Source organism: Astatotilapia calliptera, chromosome 8 (assembly GCF_900246225.1).
Source record: "Astatotilapia calliptera chromosome 8, fAstCal1.2, whole genome shotgun sequence".
Classification (NCBI taxonomy): domain Eukaryota; kingdom Metazoa; phylum Chordata; class Actinopteri; order Cichliformes; family Cichlidae; genus Astatotilapia; species Astatotilapia calliptera.
The window spans coordinates 15,241,625-15,266,118 of NC_039309.1; the positions used below are offsets into that span (position 1 = coordinate 15,241,625).

The following is a 24,494-nucleotide window of genomic DNA, read 5'->3' on the forward strand; positions in this document are numbered from 1 at the left end:
TGTTACCTAGTGGCTACACAAGCCGGGAAGTACCAACGACCGGATTTGGTGTGTGGTAGTAACAGGTAAGTGAACTTTTTTTTTATTATTATTATTTGAATATATATGAGTGCTTCTGTATAAATACACAAACAATACACATATGCTTTCAATTGTGTAATTTAACTGATATAGGTAGCTCTGTTTTGGAAGTTCAGTTAACGCTAGAAATGTGTTTTGGAGTTTGTACGTGCTTTGTCTCTAGGGGCCACCCTATATATTTATATATGTATATATTTATATATATACATATATAAATAGGACCAATTTTTTTTACATTAGTAATTCCTTTTGTGCATAATTTTATATTGTTGTTAATAATAAATTAATTAAAGCAACAAAACAACCTGAAGAGCCGGTTTGGAGCCGAAAGAGCCGGGTCTTTTTAGTGAGCAGAGCCAAAAGAGCCGGTTCTCTAAAAAGAGCCGGAATTCCCATCACTAGTGGGCGATATAAACGATATACGATAGAAACTATATAAATTTGGCCAACGATAGAGATTTTGACTATATCGCTCTATCGCGATAGCGCATGTTGATGATGTCATTAAGCTGCGCCTGTTTTGGTCGAAAGCATCGCTGCGGCTAAAACCATTATCATCTGCAAATTATGGCGGGTGACAGTCATAGCAAAGAGATGAAGCACTTTTGAAATATGGGGAAAGACAAAAACTGCGCTTCCTCCACTTCCGTAACATTGATTCATTAATGTTGAATTCTCTCGCAGCTGCTCTATTCCCATGTTGTTGCAGTATATTAATAACTAACCTCGTATTGTGAATGAATAATCTCAGTTGTTCTCCTGACTGAAGTTTGGCCCGTGTATAGCATCCCGCTATGCGATTGCATTTGTCTCTAACCACCAGAATCCGTCACGTTAACTTTTAATGAGTGGAAAAAAAGTTGGCGTTCATCCTCCAGCTTCACTGTGCTAATGTTATGCTAACATAGCTGTGTCGCTAGCAATCACGTAGCACAACATTATATACCAGGTAGTCCAACTTCAGTAACCCTGCAAACACCACTGCTGTTTAGTTTTCTGTCTTCATTTATGTTGGAAGTGGTAGCAGAGCTGTACGTTTTAATTAGTTTCAAAAATCTCTCAGTCAGAAAATGGTATGAAATGTTTAGGTGTAAACTACCGAGCTAACTTCCTGTTAACTTCTAACTCCGTTAAATTTAATAAATTCTGTTTTCATGGATGCCTGGATGTTAAACTTAATTGTTACACCCGATAAAGCAGCAACGCTGATGATTTAATTAAAGATGAAAGAATTTAGATCATTTTTGACTCTTAGTGTTCGTTTGACTTTGGGACCTGAAGCGGACGGAGTTTTGGACCCAGATTACTCTGCGAAGCTCCTCACTATGGCAGCCGTAATGCTCTGACAATCCATCAAGCAGTGCGGCTTACCAAAGTTGTACTAAAACATTTTTTAGTACAGATTTCTGCACGCCAAAATCGGTTCGAGGTCAGTAAGCACAACCAGAATTCATATATAAGGCACACACTCGATTTTTGAGAAAATTAAAGGATTTTAAGTGTGCCTTATAGTTTGGAAAATACGTTATACAGAAGAAAAGAATATATCGTGATATATATCGTTACCGCACATGCTTCAAATTATATCGCGATATGAATTTTAGGCCATATCACCCAGCCCTACACCCAGCTAAGGTGAGACTTAGTTAGGCTGCATTCTTGACAACAGGACTAAAAATCTTAGAAGAAGACAGTTTGATGGACTACTGTATATTTGTGTCAGCCATTAAGTTAAACAAACAGTGGTTCATTTATCTAGTCATGTTAGCCGGCACTGCCTCAGAAAAGCCTCTGACTTGAGCAAGAACAGATAGTGGGAAAAGTCTCTCAACAAATGAGGGGAGCTGCAAGGGAAAGGGCTGATTGTAACATTCCTGTTTACCCTCAACTTTCTCAAGATGTTTGTCCAGAGTCAACACAAACAACTTCTCTTGCAGTTAATTAAAATTAAGCCACGCTCACCTATAATCTTTACCCCCCACATGTCTATTTGCTGCTAAGATAACACCAACAACAGTGAAACCAGGAAATCCAACTTAATTAAACCCTTTTTGGGATGACATTTCCTTTCCAACTCACAGGATTTTGAGAGATTATCAAGACGAGACAAAGCGCGAGTTAGTCACGTTTACAGTCAAACAGGCGTCTCATTAAGAATACACACATCTTCACGTCGATCAAGTCGGAGCCGTTATGAGACATGGGATACAGGTGTTTAACGGGCAAATTTGTATTTGTTTCCCCTTAAAGGCCTTTATCTTATATGTGAAGAACAGGAAACATTTAAAAGTGGGTGAGGGAGAGAAACTGTCACAAAGAGATTCAGATGGCGGAAGGAAAGGTGAGCGACACGAAGCAAAGTGGGAAACTTTACTGCCTCAAGCCTGCTGTTTAATAAATTGTGCCTGCAGAGTGTATGCTGTGGTGTTACAGCTGCCTGTAAAATGCGTGATTGATTGCCCTCCGGATATAGCTTAAGGCAACCTGTCTGTCACAGGATTTGAATGCAGCCCTTTTAATAATATTAAAAGTAAACCATGTGCCACCGATGACATGTCAAGTTTGCATAAGTGATACTGATTTTGCACAGCAAACTGAAATTAGCTAAAAAAAAGAGAAGCTATGGGGTGATTGTAGCTCAGTCACCAGTCTGCTTGCCAAAAATCCTCGGGCAAGATACTAACCCCAAGTTGAATGTGTGTAAATGTAAGAGTAGAAGCACTTCCAAAGAAAAGAAAGAACTGCTTTTGTGAATGGGTGTGAGTGAGTGCTCAGAGTAGAAAAGCACTATATAAGAACCAGTCCATTTCAATTGTCATGACACCAGGTAAAGATTATACTATTTCATAATATTATTGTACGTAAAATTATACAGTAGCCACAGCAAAACAGTAGTTTTATGAAATATGTTACTGTTGACCTGGACCAGCACAGCCATTTTTCACACCAGTGCTGTCTGTGGATCGGGGTACAGTATGGTGACACCACACTGTCTCACTCTAACTGCAACACAAGGTGGGTCACTAAATTACCCAAAATGCACAAGCAAAGAAAAATGCAATAAAATATTATTAATCCTCACCCTTTATCTTAAAAACACAACATCAGACACACATATATACAAAAAAACCTGCATGGTCTCATCTACTGCATCCTCATTGTTTTTCAAGGAAACACTGCCACTTCTACTAAAGAAGAAAATAAATACAGATCATGCTAAATAGTGACTCAGTTTGCAGACTGAATTAAGCCTAACAATGAGAAGAGACTAGACGTGAGATCTTTTTATGATTTTCTAATGACATAATGACTTCAGTAGACGATGAGAATCTCTGATCCACCTCTCCCACCAGTCATGAACAAAAACCCTGAAAACTTCCTCCCCAACAGAGAGTGGGCACTCCACCCTTTTCTGGCTGATGACTTGGAGGTGCTAATTCTTATCCCAGCTACTGCACACTTGACTTGTAGAAGCACATCATCTGTGATACATACAGCACGTCATAACCTGTTTGTGACTGACAAAGATGACAAGGGATGAATCATGGCAGCTTTCAAGAAAATGAAGGTGAATGCTGAATGCCGCATATTCCAGGAAAAATGAACAAATTCTTTTTTCTTTTTTGTGAAAGGCAAGCCAGTGTGCTTCCTTTGTGGTGAGGTGCTGGCAATAATGAAAAGGGCAAAGGTTGAGCGCTGCTACAGTTTTGAAACATGCTAAACTTGATGAGTAGAGAGGAGAAATGCACTCGTAACTCAAAATGAATCTTCATCTTTTTGAGTTTGAGTGCTCAAAAAGCATCTTTCACACAACAACAGACTGACAGCGAGAATATTACGTGTGCAGGTTTTGTGGTGAGTGCAATTTATAGCCAAGAAGTTGAAATCTAATGGGGCTAAGTAACACAGTAGCTATAGACCTTTTTGTTGGTCTTTCGTTTTTGCATCCCTCGGTATGTGTTCATAATAGTGTGGCCCTCAGACAACTATATAAAAATTTAAATGGCCCTTCACATGAAAAAACAAAACCCAACAATCAAACACATGGAGAGTGAAGTAGAAAACACACAGTGCAACATAGGAAGCCCATCAGCCCATTGGGAACGTTACTTTAAAGTGCAGACTTCACAAAGGCCTGAAATAATTATCCACTGCCAAAAACACACAGCACTTGCAAATTCAGCATTCTAACACAAAGGTAGAGAAGAAACCCAGAGTCAGAGGGAAGTGGAATGTGAGCGGCTCCTGCCACAGCCAATCAGCGTGCAGCCTTTATTCCTACCTGTACCTGTGTCTACTGAGCTGTGCCAGTATATGCACATAATTTAGCCTATACTTTATAGTCAGTGCTAATTATAAAACAAAGCATTTCAGTCTTTTCAACATTCATGCTGAAAGACTTTCTTCATCGAGTAATTTAATGCCTTAGGAAACGAATAAATGTGTAATAAATTACTTCTTTGAGTAATTACTCAAACAATGAGTAGCTGTGATGAATCCAGGTCACTGTACTTTCAGGAAACAAAGAAACTACATGAGGCGGTGAGCACACACTTCGCTTTCATATCATTCACAGTAAGCACGCCTAGTTCTTAACACACTTAAAGAACATTTGCCTGCATTTACAGAACAAAGTCGATGACTCATCTCTGGTCAAACAGTGATGAAAGAGTGTGCATGAAGTAGAAAACATGGCTCACACAGACTCACCTTCACTTTGCATCTCAGGATTTTCATATATTTATGTCAGGGCAATTTGGATATATATATATATGTTAATGCCAGCATGAACAATAACAGCAAACTACAAAAGCCTAAGCCTTACAACTATCATAATGTCAAATTATCTACTTTAAAGATTTACATTCTTGCAATATGGACTAGACTAAGATTAAATGTCTCTCTATAATGACAAGCATCACTGTTAGTGCATTTAAATGTTTATACAAAAGGGAGAAATGTAGGAATACACTGCAAACCACTTTCACACATAGCAGACTGCTGATAAACTTTGTTCTCTTTTTTTCACCAGGATACTTTTTTAGTGGAAATTAAGTGCAGACGAAAGAGGAGATGACAACAATGTCATACAGTTGAATAAAGAAAAAAGAAAGGACTCCGCACCTGTAGACAGGCACCCACACTAACAGGGTATCTCAGCTGGACAAACATCCTGTTTGAAAACCACCATCTGTCTTTGGTGAAACAGTAACAGGAGACCAAACTAATTTAGAGGCAGCTCAACAAATTAAACATGGCAGGACATCCCCTTGATGATAAAGAAACTCACTTTTTATTGGCAACAAGTGAAACCTAGTCTGAAGCGGGCAAAGAAAGTTCAGCTTGTGGTTGCAGGTTTGTCTCCTGTCACTGGATGAATAATATCGTCAAGTACTGCTGCAGGGTGTAGCCCCCCCTTCCACACACACACACACACACACACACACACACACACACACACACACACACACACACACACACACACACACACACACACACACACACACGTGTATTTATATCCTTGTGGGGACATCTCGTTGACATAATGCTTTCCCTAGCCACTTACCCTAACCCTAACCATCAAAAATGAATGCCCAACCGTGACCCTTACCCTAAACCTAACCATAACCTAATTGTAACCCTGACACTAAAACCACATTTTGAGTCTCAAAAATGCTTTCAAACTGTTTGTCCTATACTTGTGTTTGTCCCCACAAGTATAGTAAACTACCAATTTTTGGTCCCCATGAAGATGTTAATACCCGTCCACACACACACACACAACTGACAGAGAAATTTACCGATCAGGCAAAACATTGTGACCACCGACAGTTAAAGGTAAATAACTGATCTTCTCTTCATCATAGTATCCGTCAGTAGGTAAGATATATTAGGGATTAACTGAACATTTTGTCCTTAAATAGAAATGTGTTAAAAGCAGGAAAAATGGACAAACGTGGGGATTTGAGTGAGTTTGACAAGTGCCAAATTTTGAAGAGCCTGGCCTGTGTTGTCTGATCCAACAGATGAGCTACAGTAGCTCAGATTGATTCAAAAAGTGTATCACGGTTTGTTGTGTATAGGGCTGCATAGTCACAGACCAGTCAGGGTGCCTATGCTGACTCCTGTCCACCACCTAAAGCACCAACAATGGGCACGCAAGCAAGAGAACTGCAACACACAGTAATGGTCCAGTGACCTGGTCTTATGCATCACATTTTCTTTTACATCAATTGGATGACCGGGTTTGTGCGCATCGCTTAACTGTATAACACCTGGCACCAGGTTGCACTATGGGAAGAAACAAGCTAACAGAGCAGGCTTGCCCAAAGCAGTTTGATGCTTTGGGCAATGTAACATCCTTGGCATGTACCATCTAAATGGACTGGTTCTTATATAGTGCTGTTCCATCCTATCAGAGCACTCAAAGTGCTTCACACAACTTACCTCATTCACCCAGCCCTTTTTTCTATGCTCTAAGTGCTTTCTATTTAACATTCACACACATTCACACTCCAATGTCCAAAAGCCACCCCATGGTCTACAATAATACCTAAGCATTGTTGTAGACCATGTACAACCTTTCATGGAAACTGAATGCTGTGAAGGCTGTGGCCTCTTCAGCAGGCCTCAAAGCAAAAATGGTTCAGAAATGGTTTGAGTAGCACAACAATGAGTTTAAAGTGTTGACTTGGCCTCCAAATTCCCCAGATATCAATCCAATCACCCATCTGTGGGATGTGCTGGACACCTTGCAAAACTGCTGCTAACATCTTGGTGCCAGATACCACACTACACCTTGAAGGGTCAAGTGGAGTCCACAACTTGATAGGTCAGGGCTGTTTTGGCACCAACACAATATGAAGCAGGGGTCATAACGTTATGCCTGAACGGTGTACATACAAATGTATACATGTAAACAGGAATACACATACCGCTGGACTAAACCTGACCACATGCTTCTCAGTGACGCCATACCTCAGTAGTGAACCATGAAGCCAGAAATCACAAGAGGCTCACAGTATTAGTAACAGTATTACTATTAAAATGTTGTCCATTGCTGTATGTAAAAGAAGAGAAGTAGCTGTGGGAGACACAGATGGACAGTCAGCCACACAGCTGTAACAGAGCTGACAGCAACCCATGTTGGCGTGCATGTTCAGTGCCAAGTTTCTCTCAGATATTACTCAGCTTATATAAAAGAAGTGCAGGTGTGCATGAAACATCTGCCTTTACCTGCTAATGCCTGGAAATTTTCCAACGCCAGATTTTTTTTATCTCTCTTTGTTTACATATTCATTTCATACATCTATTTATTTATAAATATTTATTTAGCCTTTTATCAGTAATAAGCGTTGGAACATCCTATATTTATACCAGCACTTATTTGTATTTTACGGACGCACAACAAGTTGCAGCACACGCACACTTCCTAAAAAAAATACCAAGTGTAATCCAATACTTGTGGATCATTTCTCTCTTCAAAGGTGAAAAATGGCATGAAGACAGAGAGGTACTGGAGCATATGGGTTTTTCAAGCTACAGGTAGCTCCCAGTAGCCTGGAGGCTAGCTTCTTTTCTGTGCAGCTGAGGGCATTTATGCAACCGGGGGAGGAAAGAGGGAGGGGATCTCTTACACTTTTGTTAAGATAAAAACAGTCCTCACTGCAGGTATTTCTAATGAAAGCGCCGCCATAACCAATCTGCTCTGTGGAGATTAGCAGGAACCCCGAGCCGTGCTGGGATCCATTTCAACATGTTTTTAGAAGCCGTTTTTGTGCTGCTACACAGAATGCAACTCATGTCATTACCAGCTGATTGGATACAGCGAATAACTGCGTTAAGATCAGGGCCCGTAACCATGGTAAAGGGATTTTATACCAACAGCCGTCGCTCAGCATAAAATCACTTTAACCCCATTTTAACCTACTTTTTACTCCAAATTTCTATTTGATCTTCTATTTGAAAAAGATTCTGTGTCAGTGTAAAACCTACTGGCTTGCATGGGATAGACATGAAAGTGTTGCATCGAGGCATGACACTAGCCCTTTGATAGACCTCGTTCAATGACAAAGACCACTATCACATATGTATTAGCAGGAATGTTGGATTACAGTCACGTTTACGGCCCACAGACTTCTATCACTGATCAGTCCAGTGAACAGTTCTATTGACTGTATAAGGCCCTTACAGAGCTTACAACCCATTGCACAATACTGTACTGGAGCACGTAAACGACACAAAAAGCTGTGATAAAAGATTGAAAAAGTAAAATCACCGGGGTGCTTTGAGAAACAGGGTTTGCCAGAAAAGTTTACTTCTATCGAAACATATGACGAAAGGTGACGTATGTTCCTGTGCATGTTCTAACTGAACATCAGATGTGTGTACAGTGGGTGGACCAGTTTAATTTTCACCTCGCAGCAGAAAGGGGAAGGCCCCGTCAAATTAAATCGTTGACTTTCATAGCCTCTGGCTGCTGCAGTCAGACAGGGATGATCCTCGATCCCAGCCACGTCAACTCTGGCGTATTCATCAGTCAAAAGAATGTGTTATTTTTTCAGCTTTCATCTGTAAAATGAAGCAGTTTTTGGATCAGTTTGAGTCAAATATTTGGAGTTTTTATGTGTATTCTCTCTTGGATAATCATTCGCCCTCCTGTCTTGTCTCAACCTGAAACCTGGCAGGTTGTAACTGTGCAGAGAAGAGTAATACATTCCTAAAATACCATAAGGTCAGGGGACTGGAAGAGCCAATAGGTGGCCAGCTGACTGCCCTGTTTCCCCCCCTTCCCTGAAACAACAGAGAAAAAAAAAAAAGACCTTCTCGGGGAAAAAAATCTCTCTGAGACCTTAAATGGGTGATCCAAACAGATAGGGGGAGTGGGGAGGTGAATAGTTGGTACAAATTGGCCTCACGTAGTTCTTGGATTATTTGGGTAAAGCCCATCCCCAACAAGAAGCAATGCTGATCTACTAATTGGATGTGCAACCCATATTCAAAATATATTGTTGAAATTCAGCTCAGCAACCATTTAGTGTAACTGGATAATAACCTGCATCTTAGAAGGTTTCAATTAAAAACAACAACAACAAACAAACTCTTTATTCCAGAAATGGGAGTGGAAGCCATTTGACTCGACTGGTATCCTGAACTCTGACTCACAAGGACAACAAAGAACAGTGTTCTTCTCTGTGCATGTCATGACTGGTGCATACGTCTTGGCGTTTTTCAGATATTCACACTGCAGTTCCAGCCAGAGAAAATATGTCGCTAAAAGCTGTGGGGTTCATTGAGACAGATATGCAACCACAAAAGAAACTTATTTTAAAATCCCTTCCTCTAAGACATTGCAGACACCAGCACACTGTTATGTCTTTACAGAGTCATGCACTCTTATCGCCTATTGACTCGGCCAACTATTGTTTTGTGAGCGCCACTATCTCCAAACCACATATCAAAGCGGGTTTCACTTATGTCTCGTAAGATGAAATAGGTGACATCAACAGCATTGTGTTTTTCCCTGCAGATGTGTGCTACACTGCATGCCCACAACATGACATGCCCTGCTGTGTGATGTGAATCTTTAAGCAGAAGACGTATTTTCAGTGTGAGATTTAGGCTACAATTATATTAATATTGCAGTAACGTTAGTTTTTATGGGTTAAACAGAGCTAGCAGCATAGCTAACACTGGCCAATAACCAGCACATATGGACTTACGCTTGGCAGTACAGGAGTATGTTATTCAGGTAATTCATGCAGACATATATTTCTTCCCCTTTCCAGTTTTATGCAGAACCATCTAGGTTTATACTTACAGCTCAGACATGAGAGTGAGTTTGGTCTTCTAATCTAATCTGTCATTGCATGACTTGCAATGAGAAATAAACCTTATATCTAACTTCACTGATGAGAGCACAGAGGAAGTGGGCTCTGATCTGAAACGTTTCTTCATGCTTTACTCTTCAAAGCAGAACGACACTGATAACAGCACATTACAAACATGCTGTGTGATCATGGAAGCGGATGGATGAAGGGGCTGCTCTAATTGACCGAGTGAAATCCTATACTGCACAGTAACACAGTTTGAGGAGCTCTCATTAGAAATGCCACGAAGACAGCAAAGACGCGACATCCCTGAACATCAACAGATACAAAAGCAGTCACTTCCTATGTAAATCCTTGCAAGTGCTCCACACTGGTGTTAAGCTGTGAAGTGTTACAGGCCAGTAAAAGCTTTAACAGGAAACAACCCCAAGTTCTCTCTAGCCGATAGCGGCAACAATAGTTCCACCCAAATTCCAAATACAGAGTGAGTAGATGTGCAAATGTTTACTTTACAAATATTTAATAACTGAATATAATACAGCCACCCACATCATGACTGAAAGTTCAATCACAATGCACTGAAATGCACATCAGGATAAAAATGCTCTTATTGTACCAGGACTGGCTTCCAAACTAGAAGCATACACGTGGTTTACAAACCAGGATTTATCTGTGTTCAGAGAACTGTGAATGCTGGTTAAAAACAAGTGTGTTTGTGAGTGTTTCCACCAACAGCTGGACCAGCAGCAGAAACTATTAAAAATAAATCTCATCTATTCACTTTAAACAATGCGATTTTCAGTTTCGTTCATTATTGTTGCAATAATGAATAAAAAAAGACAAACCGAGCAAGTAAGAAAAAAAACTGACAGTGAGATAAAACAAATTTGTGTAAAAGTCATGTAATATGGTGATCGTGTAAAAAAACAAAAAAAAACAAAAACAGTTTTGCTTTCAAAACAGGTCACATCAGGCCGAACGTGTTATGAGACACGTTTTCTACACGTTGACAGTGCACGGCAAAGATTTACAACGCCGCCGGGTACGAACTTCGTCGAATTACTTCCAAAGAGCGTAGAGCACCTGTCCTATATTCTCACTGTACTAGAACAAATGTCTGGTTTGGTCTAACTAAATCTGCAGACGTGGTCTCCAGCAAGTTGTTTCTCTCACAGGTAGTATGTAAGTGGAGCAAAGAAACGCTCGACAGGTGACAATAAAGCGTCGTATCCTACTTTTGCGCAGTTAACCGTGCACAGTACGAGGTGAACAGAAAGTGCTGCTTTACCACGACTGTTTGCCTGCCGACATATTACCTCTAAATTAAAAAAAAGAAAAAGAAAATATAAAGCAATTTCTGAAAAATGCATTATCCAACTATACTTACAGATACTGTCTGGAGCCCACCGTCTGCTCATGCAAAGCTACAGAGAACCCAAACAAGCTCCCCCTGGTTTTCCCCTCTTTGATCACAGGAAACCGTTCATCTATATTAAATCCAGTGCAAGTTTGCGTCCAGTGGCACACGGCCAAAACAGCGCAGAGTAAAAGTCTTTCAGACATGTTTCCGTTGTTTTCTCCCTTGTTAGGTGCACTCAGCTCTCGCAGGTCCACGATCAGCGAACGAGCATGGGGTCCGAGTGGCAACTCTGCCGCAATGAGCTCCAACAGGTAGGCTGCTGCTTCGCAGAGACCTGCCCATTAACAGCCCCTCTGTGCAAAGTCACTGCCTAGGTGTCGGCGCCTCATGCTCGCTCCGCTGCCCTGCCCCTAGCGGTGTCCCTCCCTTCCTGTCAGATCTCGACATCCTTCAGAAGCAAGTGCATTAACTACAGGGAGCTGCAGACTCTAGTGGTGTGCGATACAGCGAATTTTAATATCAATCCGAAACCAAGTAAATACATGGACCGTTTTGTTGATACCAATACCGATACTTGTAAAGGCAGCTTATACAGGGAGAAGCAGTGTGCTATGATTTATGAAATGTATCATCAATTTAGAAATCCTCTACACATTTTAATGACCGCGTGATCGGTGCGATTTTCATTTTCCACAATAATTAGTTGATACAACAAAACACACCTTTCAGCTTTTCGTCTCTTTTAATGTAATTTGAAGCTAATTTTTTTAGGAGACCTGAAATGTAGACGTGCCTATCTCTAAAGCACTTTATGTCAACTTCTGTTGTTTAAATGTGCTATAGGCTGTATAGGATTTTTTCATTGTGCACGTTTGAGGTATATTTTTTCATTGCCAAGAAAATTATTTAAATAAATCAGTGCAGTGGGGTGAATACTGAACTTGGGGAAGAGAAATAAAGTATCCTATCCTATCACACTAGTATTGATCCGATACCAGTACCAGCTTTGGTATCAATATATATTTGGACCTCTAGCAGACATTCTGTAACTGCGGTTAATGGTGTGAAAACCTCGTCTGTCACTATAACTACTTGTCACTCTTATAAACCTCCTGTTCCTGCTCTCTATCGCTCTGCTGGCTGGTACCGTACCGAAATGTCTGCTATTTTTGTTACCACACACACACACACACACACACACACACACACACACACACACACACACACACACACACACACACACACACACACACACACACACTGCTGCAGTGGCGAATGGTTTGCTTTAAAAGAAAAGGAAACGAAACTCAATATGAAAGGATTTCCGCTCGTAGCAGACAGCTAATTTGAATCAGGCATTTCACACATCAGGATTACTCTTGAATGCTCTGACTCTAAAAAAAAAAGATATTTAACTTTTCCATATGCTTATCAACATCATGAAACCATCAGAGGAGTTTCTTCCAGCTAAATGATCTCTGTTTTAGTATTTTCAGTTTATATTTTGAGTATTTTTAATCTAAGAGTTGCATGATATACATGGCCCGCCCCTCACATGAGCACTCTTGTGACAGCCACCGTTTGCCTCACTCCACTGCCTATTGCTCAAACTTCTGGTGTCCAATGGGAAGTTTATTAAACCCTTAATCTCCTTAGTGAGTTCATGGAACAGGCCAGAGTTTTTAAAGCAGCCTTTCCTTCTCTCAAATCTCCCTCCACCCCAGTTCCTCTCAGGTTTTGTTTGTACTTGCTTCCTTTCTTTATCAAGAAACTGCAGCTCCATCTCCTCCCTATTTTCCTGTACTCCACAGCAATGTGCTATCTTTCATCATGTCTACTTTATTGGCTGACCACTGGCTAAAACCTGGCCTAGCTGACCTTCTCTAATTGATGGAGTAAGCTCCCACTCTCCCCCTTCATCCTTTAGGAGTTGCTCTCTCCCAGAAGTACTCTCTCCTTCATCCCCAGTGAAATAATGCCCCTTGGGGGGTTGTAGTTCACTGTGCACTTTTCACAGGCAAATTGCAAACACTTCATCTACTATTTTTAAAGAAAAAAGTGTGTCTCAGGTATTTAGTGCAGGTTTTTTAGTCATTGCAACTGCTCATAGGTCTTCAACATCACTGTTTGGATATACACAAGAAAAAGTGTGTTGGAAAACAAAGAGAACAACTGCAACGAGCAGGTTAAGTTGCACTCCACAGATTTTAGTGTAGCATGAAGTCTGCCCTGGAAATTGGTTGGAGGTCATGTGTCTGACACCCTATACTTTTCAATCAGTTGTAGTATAGCAGCATTGGTACATTTGGGGCACTATCTTGCAAATGAATGTTCTTCTTTTACACAGGTGAGTGCACAAAATGTCTGTGTCTACAGTGTCAACATCCTGTTGTGACCTTATCGAGGCACTCATCTGGTACAGCGCTGACGTTAAACAGATACGAGCGTGCTCCAACTCAGCGGAAGACAAATGTCCTGAGAGGAACTTAAAGCGAAAAAAGAACAAGAGATGAGCAGCCTGACCTCCCCCTTTAGACTGGTCTGTGCCATACCATTCCATAGTAAAAGGGCTGCAGAACATCTGATCCTTAACCCCTTTAGCTCTTAGACCTGCCTTTTTATCACCTAAGAAGTGTCCCCTGGGAAGCTGACAGATAATGACAAACCCTGTCTCTATGTATTAGCAATGTGAAATTGCGCTGACAGCCAGCTGTAAATCACTTTTATGACTCTGTTTCTTTTCATAGAATTAATGGGAGTTTAAAAAATACAAAAACTATATCTAAATATCTAAATTAGTCACAAAACAGGAGTTCACTTTAAGACCCTACATACAGGAAGAAAAAAAATGTTCCAACTTTTAAATATGTATTCCCCTGACCCACATGTAAGCTAACACCAGTCTCTGTGAACCATGGGGAAAAAGAGCAAAATACACTTGGTTCCCCTAGAGTCTCTGTTCTGGAACTGTTAACCCACAAGACACACATGGAATGTAATTTGCAATTTATCTGCCGGCTTCCTGTTTTGTTTTTTCTCTACCAAATCAACCACCATCCCATCCCCCATCACCATAGTGCATAACCCACTCAAAAACCTAAATTCAACCCTTCCCCTAATTCAAATTACTACAATGTTTGTCTTTCTGCACCAGAACATCCACTTAATTCATCAGGTTAGGATTATATGCTTATAGCATCTTCATGCTCAGCTTTCCTGCTGCTTTGTGCTTTGTTACATACTCCAAACTGAGCTCTATGAAGGCCTCCATTGACAGAATGCTGAAGGCTGATGGGGTGGATGCTATGTGGAGTTCTGATCTGAATGCCTGATACTGGAAATGGACTTGTGTATTGTAGAGGGCTGTGGAAAGAGCAGAAATGTGAGGGCATGATTATCCTCCATAACAGTCCCATAATAATTAATCTTCCTGACAGGACTTTGTACTGTACTCCCCTGCCTTGTAAACCTGAAATTACACAGATTTTTTAAAAGCATAACTAGATGGCATCCTCATCTTGAATTTCTATGAATATTAATCCACATTAGCTGAACCGGAGAACAGAACATACAGAGCAGAACATTGACTAAATATGAAACACAGCACGCTCTCACACCGAGCCCTGGCTGCCCGGTGACGGCTGAGCTGCTTGTTGCCATGGAGCTGAGAGTTGCTATGAAGGCAGTATGTTCCGAGCGGCGGTAATGTCTGTCGAGGACACTGTGGTCTGTTTAAACTCCAGCAAGTCCTCTTGCTGGGCTCAAATGACCTTTCGCAGGACAGAACACAATCTATTCAGGAAACCAAAGAGTATTTATGCACAAAGCACACAAATAATGTGTTCTTTATAGCAGTGTGGACACAACTTCTTCTGCACTCTTAGTGTACCTATATAAAGTGAACTTTTGTCCAACCAGCAGGAGATAAAAGACAACAAACTCCATTTTTTCCCTGTTGTGTGACTTGAGCTGTCTGGCCCCAGGGTAATCTATTTTTATAACAAAATATGAATAAAACATGAGCGTAATCTAATAATATGACATTTATTCTCATAAGCGTGAATATTGTAGCCAACTTGCATTCCCTAGTTTTTAAAGAAAAAAGTTGCAGGCAGCACAGCACCACTGTAGGGCAGTCCATAAAGAGGTCATAGTCACATCGCCCCATTATATCTCCCAACAAATGTTCACAACAGTAAGAAACAACTGACAGTTTGGTATGAAGGCAAGAATTTTACCCATTTTATCAACTGAAATCTCATTATTAGACAGATCTTTAGCTTGAGATTGAGGAAGCAAAGGATGGAACCCCCTTAAGGGCCACCACACACATTATGATTATATATGGAACAGTTTGCCTGAGATTTCCATCTTCCTTGTTTCTGCGGTTTTGCCGAATCCTCATTTGGGAGTGGGAGTGTGGCGTTTGAAGTTTTCCATGCATCTGTGCCGTATACAAATGTGTTCATGGTATGTGTCTGTGTAGGTGTAAATATTTGAGAGTATATGCTCACATTTGTTCATATGAGCGTGGGGGGATTTATGTCAGGATTCACATGTCTGTGTTTGGTTTGTGTGTGTAACGGGAAGGAAATGCAGCAGGGGTTTAGGACCCGCGCATGTCTGGGGTGGGGGGTGTAGGGTGGTCCTCTGGTGCTGTAGCATAGGAATGTATAGCCTGAAGAAGAAGGCGTGGCCCTGAACACTCTCCCTACTGTCCAGAAGCACCTGTTTTTCAGCTTAGCTTTCAGATAGAGAGCTGGGAAACAGTGGGATGTAATGACTGCATGACAGCTGCTTCAATTCCACAATTCACACACTCATTTCTAACTCAGTCCCCAGATACCGAACACATTTTATCTTTAAACTTCTTTAAAAACAGTAGTTTTGCATTTGGAGAGTTGGCTTAGGGATTGATAGCAATTTCATATCTTTTACATTAAAACTGAAAAAAGGAAAACATAATTTTACCTGCCCAAAACCAACCAGTTATTGGTTAATTTCTCCTTTAGCCAATTCTGTAAGCTGTAGAAAAGCCAAACTAAAAAAAAAAGAAAAGAAAGAAATGAATGATTTGAGCTTTAACAGGGAGTGCCAGGTTATTTCTGAGGAGTGAACAGTAACTTCCTGGCAACCTCAAGGTGACAAAGACTCTAACAAGACAAATAAATAACATAGTACCCAGTGACCTTTAAAAGTGTCGGCACAGACGGATTTTTGTTCCCCTCAGAGAGGGGAAGCTCACTGGCTGCTTGCTATAGTGTACTACACAGCTACGAGAGAGAAACGCTGAGCCTCCAAATAACCTCTTAAAGGTGCAAAAAGGCACCTTTAAGAGGTTATTTGGCTTGAACCAATCACTGTAATCTCAGGAAGAACTAACAACTGAGATTGTTTTTGCAAATGCTGGGGGTGACAGGAATGTTCTTAATGGACTATATAACCTGCTAGAAATGCACTTAGTGCGATTTGCTGACACGAAAATAAAATAACAAATATTAATCAATTCTAAACTGTCATGAAACATTGCGTTAAAAGTAAGAGAAATGTAAGTTAACGATTGAGGAGCAAAAATGAAATTAAAGCACTGACACCCTCTCAGCAGGGTTTAATCATTAAAACGGAGCGACTGGATGCAGCATTCCTTTCTCTGCTCGTAGAGAAACTTTTGTTTGAAAGAACAATTCAGTGCTGAGGAGTCATAGGTAGGTCTACATAAAGAAATGCCCGAGGGGAGGCTGGGTTTGATTTGGCTTAATGCCCAGAGGGCCGATAACCTTGGGCATGAATTCTCAGTCTGAAAGATAGAGAACGAATAACCACAAGAAAAATGTCCAAAACAATACAGTTATTATTCACCCAGTGCAACTTAGTTATATATGACAGTTAGATCTTCAAAGGAGTGGCAGAGTAAAGGAGCTATTTCTCTGGGGAGTGATACCAGCTTGACCTTTAGTCAGAAATCAGTCATAACAAAACTCCCTCTGACCACACCAGTCATTAGGAATAGCTTTTGTATGTGTGTGAGAAAGCTCGGGAAAATATCTCACCCTACTTCCTCCACCCATGGGGACTCATTAACTTAGAACTTGATACTTAACAACCCTATGAAGCCCACACCGTCACTTGGCTGCAATGTTTACTAAAGGAGCAGCTATCTATCACAGAGACTTAAACAATCCCCTTTCTGTCACAGAGGGCAACATTATGTTTATGGGTACACGGGGCAACATTGTGTGCTGCAACAGTGTAATCGCTGGAGATGAGGCATCATGAAAAGATGGGGAGCTGGCATGCAATTGTCTCTGAAAGTAGCCTCGACAAACCCCCAAAATGATATTCCCATTTAGATTCACCTAATCCAATTGTTAACAACCTCAATATTCTTCACCCTGGATAATAGGTAGATATACAGGGCAGTAAATCTGATGCATGTTGCTGTGACTGGGCGTAATTTTATTCCGTGGACAGACCATTGAGTGATGAGACAATCTGGAGGGCAAACGCAGTAAATCTGAACAGTGTGGTGGCCCATTGCTCCTTCTATCTCTGTGCTGTGGTGAAATGAGTTGCTGTGATTTACAGTGCTGCTTTATAAAGCCTCCTTCCTGTCTGTGCAGCATATACTGTAGGCTGTCTGGTTTCCTGACCCCAGCTTCACTGGTTATCCCTTCGACTTCCTATAAACACTCGCCCTCTTTTGATCGGCTGTTTGCTGTGGATGCTCCGTGACCACATGGTGCCGTTTTGTTTATATCTTGCACGACCTGCAAGTAAACGTTGGGGCATAAAAAGATGTGTTTTTTGATTGGAAACATGTGTTGGTTTTTGACGAGCGGCTCTTGGTTCTCCACGTGTTGAGATTGGCAGATGGTCAAGATTGGATTTGTAATAAAACTGCAGGAAGGTTTCATAAACTGACTGCACAGTTAAGGCAACTGGAGCTACAAAGATTTACATCTGAAAGACTTTCCGTACTGGTAAATTGTGAAAATATTCTTAAAACCTTGTGCGTACCACTCTTGATACAAAACACTGTGCCTGTGCGCTAATCCACTCTGTCCCTCTTTAACTCTGTGTGTGTGAATGCAGAGCTGCCATGCGCATTTTCCACTCAATTGAATGGCCCTCTCAGATCATTAAATATCCATTCATTTGTGAGGGACACTGGGAGGAACTCAGCAGCAAGGCAAATACAGAGAGGCCTGTCTGAGGGGCACCGCACTTCACAATGTGGCCTGGAAGAGGATGGGTGGCAATACCACTCAAAAATGCCCACCGACTCAGTATGTAGCCATATATATATATATATATATATATATATATATATATATATATATATATATATATATATATATATATATATAGAGAGAGAGAGAGAGAGAGAGATAGATAGATAGATAGATAGATAGATAGATAGATAGATAGAGAGAGAGAGAGAGAGATAGAGAGAGAGATAGATAGATAGAGAGAGAGATATAGCTATATTTAAAAGTTCAGATTCAGATAAAGTTAATTAGCTAATCTACTCTAAAATCTGTATCTGTAGCAAGTAAATGTACCCCCTGAGGAACAAGTGCTTCTGTTTTTCTGGTCTAGACTTGGTGTTTTTACTTCTCTCCTGGGGACACCAAATCCTGAAAAAAAGGAAAGGGGAAAAAAGAAAACCCGCCAATACAGGAGGGAGTGGTGGTAGGGTACTCAACCCCTGCAGCAAAATATTTCTGCATATACTTTCACACTAACGCTCCCAGGCTGGCTTTAGCACCTGATTGTCTCAGATGTGCAACATTTAATTCAAGGGACATGAATTCAAAAACACGGAGATGAGAACACACAGAGTTTGAAAGAGAAATGTGCTGGAATGGGAACTCCCGACTTTCGCCATGCTTAGACATGCCTACGAAAATCTATGCTGTGTTAACAAGCCCACCAGATAAGTAGGTGGATGTCTTACACAAGACCTTTCTGTGATTTTTCTTTCAAGCATTCATTTTCCAGTCAGAGGTAGTCGGTGGGAGCAATTTTAGGCCACAGAAAGGTGCTGAACACTAGCTGATTTTATGTGCCTTAAAATGTGAAACTCTTCGGAATTTAGCATTTTATTATTAACAGTTACGCCACAACTAGAAGTGAATTACTGTTAATGTGTGAGGTCAGATCAGAAGCAGAAATGCCAATACATTTGATAGTGTTTATGGGAAAAAGTGGTGTCACACTGACTGCAGATTTCTTATAGATAGGCTGCTTCCAAGGAAGCACTTTCATCTAATTTGTATGTTTCAGACTAAGCCCGAATAAACATGTCTGGATTTGGGTGGGGCTTCCTGCTGAAATCCTGGGAGAGGGCATCTCAACCCATAGACTCAGGAGAGTGTTGTATATTCACTCTCCAGGGATCAGTGCTAGAAGAGACTATGACAAAAGGGGTGAAGGGTCAAGATGGACTGTCAAAAATTGGTACCGAGAGTCATGAGAGACAGAGACATTTGCAAATATTACACATAGTTTAAATTAAAGTTTAGTGGGAGGTTCTGGATGGCAGCTGGCTGAAGAAGCAGATAGCTTTAAATTACAAATCATGGCAAGTCTAGCCTTGTGAATCCACTTGGCTCATGGCCCATTTAGAGAGTGGCCTCAATGAATGGAAAAGTTTGAGTGGTAGGTGAACAAAGGGGTGGTAATCAAAGAAGTCTCTCTCTTTTGATCACTCCCTGAACAGCTGTTTCTGCGGACCGCTCTTACTCATCCACTCTTGGCAAAGTGGAGCCAGAGAATAGGCGCATTCTTGTCAGGGAAGCTGGGGCTGCCAAGATGGGGACACTTGTACGGATGCATCTGTGCAGCTTCTGGTTTCGGTGCCAGCTGAATCGATGGAGTGGACAGACCATGTGAGGAACACAAAAAGATGTAATACAGCTAAAAAAAATTTAAATTAAAAATAAACAAACAAACAAAAAAGGTTAGCAAAGAGGAAGTGGCCAGAGGATGGACAGGATATTGATGTGGACACCTTTTTTTCCCTGTGTATGAAAAGAACACACAAACAGTGCGTTGTTAGGCTGCCTATTGTTCAGCTCAATGGAGTTGGCTCTGCTCTCGCACACCACTCAATTAGTGCAGTGCAGTGTTTCAAATACTGACTGACATGGAATGCTATACAGGTCATAGGCCTGTTGTCTCTATCCAGGAGGCTGTTTGTTTATGTGCCTGCTTTCAAACTGTTAAATAGTGGATACTTGTTGAAGTAGTGTGTCATCACAGTGGGAGGTCTGATTACAGTGGAGTCATACTGGACAGCTTGGTATGATTAAAATGAAAATAACCAGTGATGTTTTTTTAATATGCATATAAGCACCACTTTCTATTACTACTGGCTATTTTATCTATTTAGCTATCCACTGATTTGACCAGTTTATTTTTAGAAACATATTTAAACTGTTTATCAGTCACCTTTAGCCTTTTCAACATTTTAACTACTTCACAGGGTTTTTTTTTATTACTTATGGTACTTCAGTTATTGTCTTTAGGCACATATTTGAACTCTGAGTTACTGGCTTGAGTCTTTTATACAGTCATTTGCTCAAATTAGTAACAGTGGTTAGTAAGGTTTTATGGGAAGCCAAAATAATTCATGCACTTGCATATGTAGGTGCATCTGACAGACACAGATAATAATTATTTCTAACAGAAAGTATCACTGTATTTCTAGTCACCAAAACAGTCTTATAGACTGCAAGAGACCTTTAGGATACAGCAGCTGCTCAAGCACCCCAAAATTTCATCACAGCACTCCTAAAAATAACTTTATTACTAGTAATAATAATAGCATATTTAGTATTATTTTCTGACATTGCTTTCTAAATGTTATATATTCCTAACTTGTCTACTGACGACAGTAGAGAATATAATGAAAACAGGTTTTGTAACCTGTGTTGATGTCATGATGTTGCACTGCACTGACGCAGAGGCGCTGTTGCTGTGGCTTGTCATCAATAGCCTAATAAGACTTCCGTTGCCTCAGCAGAAGGAGAATGCAGAGGGAATTTAATGACGCAAATCAGTGATGCAGATTTAAAACACACTTTAACTGAAAAACAAAAGTTCAAACTGTTCTGATAATGTGGGGATATTGCTATGACTTATAAAGTGTCTGCTTATTTTTATTTGATCAAAAATTAGCACCAAAAACATTCGCTTAGCTAATTTTAACCTTCTGATCCACTAGTCTGCTGGTATATCTGCCAGCAAAGGAGCTGATATATATGCAGCAGCCTGTATTTAGTTTGAATATTGCTATATATTATTGCTATATATGCTATATTTATATTGCTATATGAATCAGTTTGCCTTTCATTCTCTGTAAGATTTAACTTTTGGGTGATGGTGCAAAGACTGAGAGAGGAGGACAGAGTAACATATAAGAGTGGACATGTAGTCAAATTCACCCCAAATCATAAAGCTGTAGCTTCTGTTTTACCCACACTCATTGATGTTGATTTCACATAACTAAGTAGTGTGCTGTACTCTTATCATAATTACTATAAGATTATATTTTTGATATTTTATAACAAATACAATTCTAGATGGTTGGAGAGAGGACAGATAGGATAAAAACAGGAAGAACAAGAAAGCAAATTGTGAAGCTAGCTGGAAAAACAATTGTTATTTTTCACAAAGTAGTTTTTCCACATGTTTCATGGATATTTTTGCATGCTTTCCAGCAGCACACTCAAAATAGATTCTAAAAAGAGCATATTGATATGAATGATCGCATTTTACAGGATTTATACCACTCTGAACATGGCTGACACTACATTGATGTGATGACTGCAAATCTGCTGGGGTACATCATGGTCTGTGCTGAGTCTGCATAATAAAGGGAGGGTTTGCATGAATTTAAAAAAAAAAACTTTAATATAAAACTTTATTATTAGTTTGTTTTGTGTACAGGTCTGTGGAGTGACAGGGTGATTTTCCAGTGTCGGTACTGAAATTGTGTACAGACACTGTCCTGACACTGTACATTTGATTGTTGGGTTTTTCTCTGTATGTATTATTGTAGGGTCTACCTTACAAAATAAAGCGCCTTGAGGCGACTGTTGTTGTGTTTTGGTGCTATATAAATAAAATTGAATTGAATTGAAAAATGCTACATTAAGTGATTGATGATTTGCTGGACTGCATCTATGCGGTTAAGAGACTAAAATAATGTTTCTCTTACTTACCTGCTTTGCCACAAATATTTATTTTACTTTAATGTCTGAGCCTTTGCCTGGGGTTTGATAACTAACTTAGCTCCACCCTAAAAGGGGTGGATTATATTGAAATCTCTGATTATTCAAACTGAATTATTCTTAGACGCTACAACAGGTCATCCAACTAATTCGGCCGATTTTTGTCCAGTTTAGTGAAGGTTGGCAGACAACTTATTCTACCCCCAACTATCATTCAAAACAGTCCTGCCCCTCTGTTGCACTTAAACCAGGGATGTCAAACATAAGTCCATGGTAACAAGAATCGGCCTGGCAAAGACTCTAAACCGACCCAGTGGACAACTTCAGAAAATATGATGGATGGCATTCAGTTTTGGATTGTGTGCTGTGTTTTTTCCTGCTGATATGAAATGGGGGAATTTAGCTTCAGAAAATAAAGCTATTTTGGTACTAGGCTATAAACATGTCTATTCCTGCTCTAAAGTTTGGCCTTTTAACGTGGTACTCTGTGGGGACAGAGTCAGTCTCAGAGGTCCACTCAGTAAACCATTTGGCATTTTAATGCTGGCTTCATTTTTCAGCCCCAGAGGTTATCACATGGATTTTAAGAGCTCAGAACTTTTTTACTGAAAAACAAAAAAACAAAAACAAAAAAACATTAGTACTTATTTTTGGCCCATTATCTTTTGCTCAAAATTATCCATTAGCACAGTTTGATTATATATCAGCACAATAACAGTGACAAGTAAAATAACAATAAAAAACATAAATTAACAATATGTAACAATGCAGAATAGGAGATGATGCTAGAAGAACAAAGACAGATGTTCAAAGGAAGTGGGTTTCCTCCTTAGCGTGACGGCAGAGAGACAAGTGTCATTAGTGCTCCATTAAAACAAGCAGATGGCCAATAGCTGTGGATCAATTCTGACTTTTAGCCCACAGGAAGAACCCAGTGTGGGTGGAAGACATCCTGCAGAGGAGCATTTAACTTTAGTAGGTGTTTTGGATATGTTGACGTGTGTGTGTGTATTTAGAGAAACGGAGTATGCCCTTTAACTTCTGGCCACATATGTCTTCCATTAGCTCAACGGGCAGCTGTGGACCCCTGGGAACACATACCTGGGCTCTTTCCTCTGGTCCACTTCAGTATACAGCACACACGTGTACACAAATCTTTGCACATAGCACGCTGCTGTGGTGTGAGGAAGCCTGAGAACAGCTTCAGTTCCGTGTAACCAAGCCAACTTACAACACCACTGGGAAGCTGGAGCGATCATTTGTTCCAAAAAAGGTCCCAGATCAAGTCAAGTATTTTAAGCTCAGGGATGGGAGCCCTGAAACTGTCTGCCAGTTTCAGGGGAAGCCAATGATTGTAGTAGCTTTCCGATGACCTTGAGTTTCCCTTTGAGCATTTATACTAAGTCTTGCCCGGGTAATGCATATTGCAGACTATGTATAGTTACCTAGAAGAACTTAGGGAAAACGCTGGCAACCGTTTAATCACAAAAAGAAGTTGAAGTTTAAAGATTCAGGTGATCTTCTCTGCCTGTGTGCACAGCCCTACATCATGTAGATGTCAAAAAGTCCTTGACTTTCCTTTTTATCTCTAATCAGAACTAAAAGAAGATACGCGAATGAGATAGCATTTAATAGACTTCCACGTCTCCCACTCATGAGAGTGCTCTGACTCCCTGAGAGAGCTGGCCATTCAGTCAGATCAGCACAAACCGGGCACTTCATTATCTCCGGGAGCTCTGCGCTGCTGCCTTGAAGTTTTCAAAGGCAGATAAAATTGCGCTGATTGTTGTGGGGGCGTAGGAAGCAATAAGCTTGTTTCTCTGGCGACACAGACTCGGCGTAATTAAGGTCTAAACATCCTCCTCGATGTAGGTGTGTGTACGTAGGACCACGTGCACATTACTGATGGGGGGTCCCTTTGTTTAATTTATGTGTGTAGGCTGTAAATATGACACTCAGAGTTGCTGTAAGAGTTGGTAGTAAGCG

General features: G+C 40.5%; 1 protein-coding gene across 1 annotated transcript in view; it reads right to left on the reverse strand.

Annotated features, from left to right (window-relative positions):
• The window catches only part of itga3b (integrin, alpha 3b), a 29,097-nt gene extending 17,410 nt beyond the window's left edge, over nt 1-11,687 (reverse strand). The window contains exon 1 of the mRNA XM_026178915.1: nt 11,299-11,687. Coding sequence (XP_026034700.1) covers nt 11,299-11,474 — 176 coding nt within the window. The 5' untranslated portion in view covers nt 11,475-11,687. The remainder of the gene's footprint in view (nt 1-11,298) is intronic.
• Nucleotides 11,688-24,494: the final 12,807 nt, after the last annotated feature.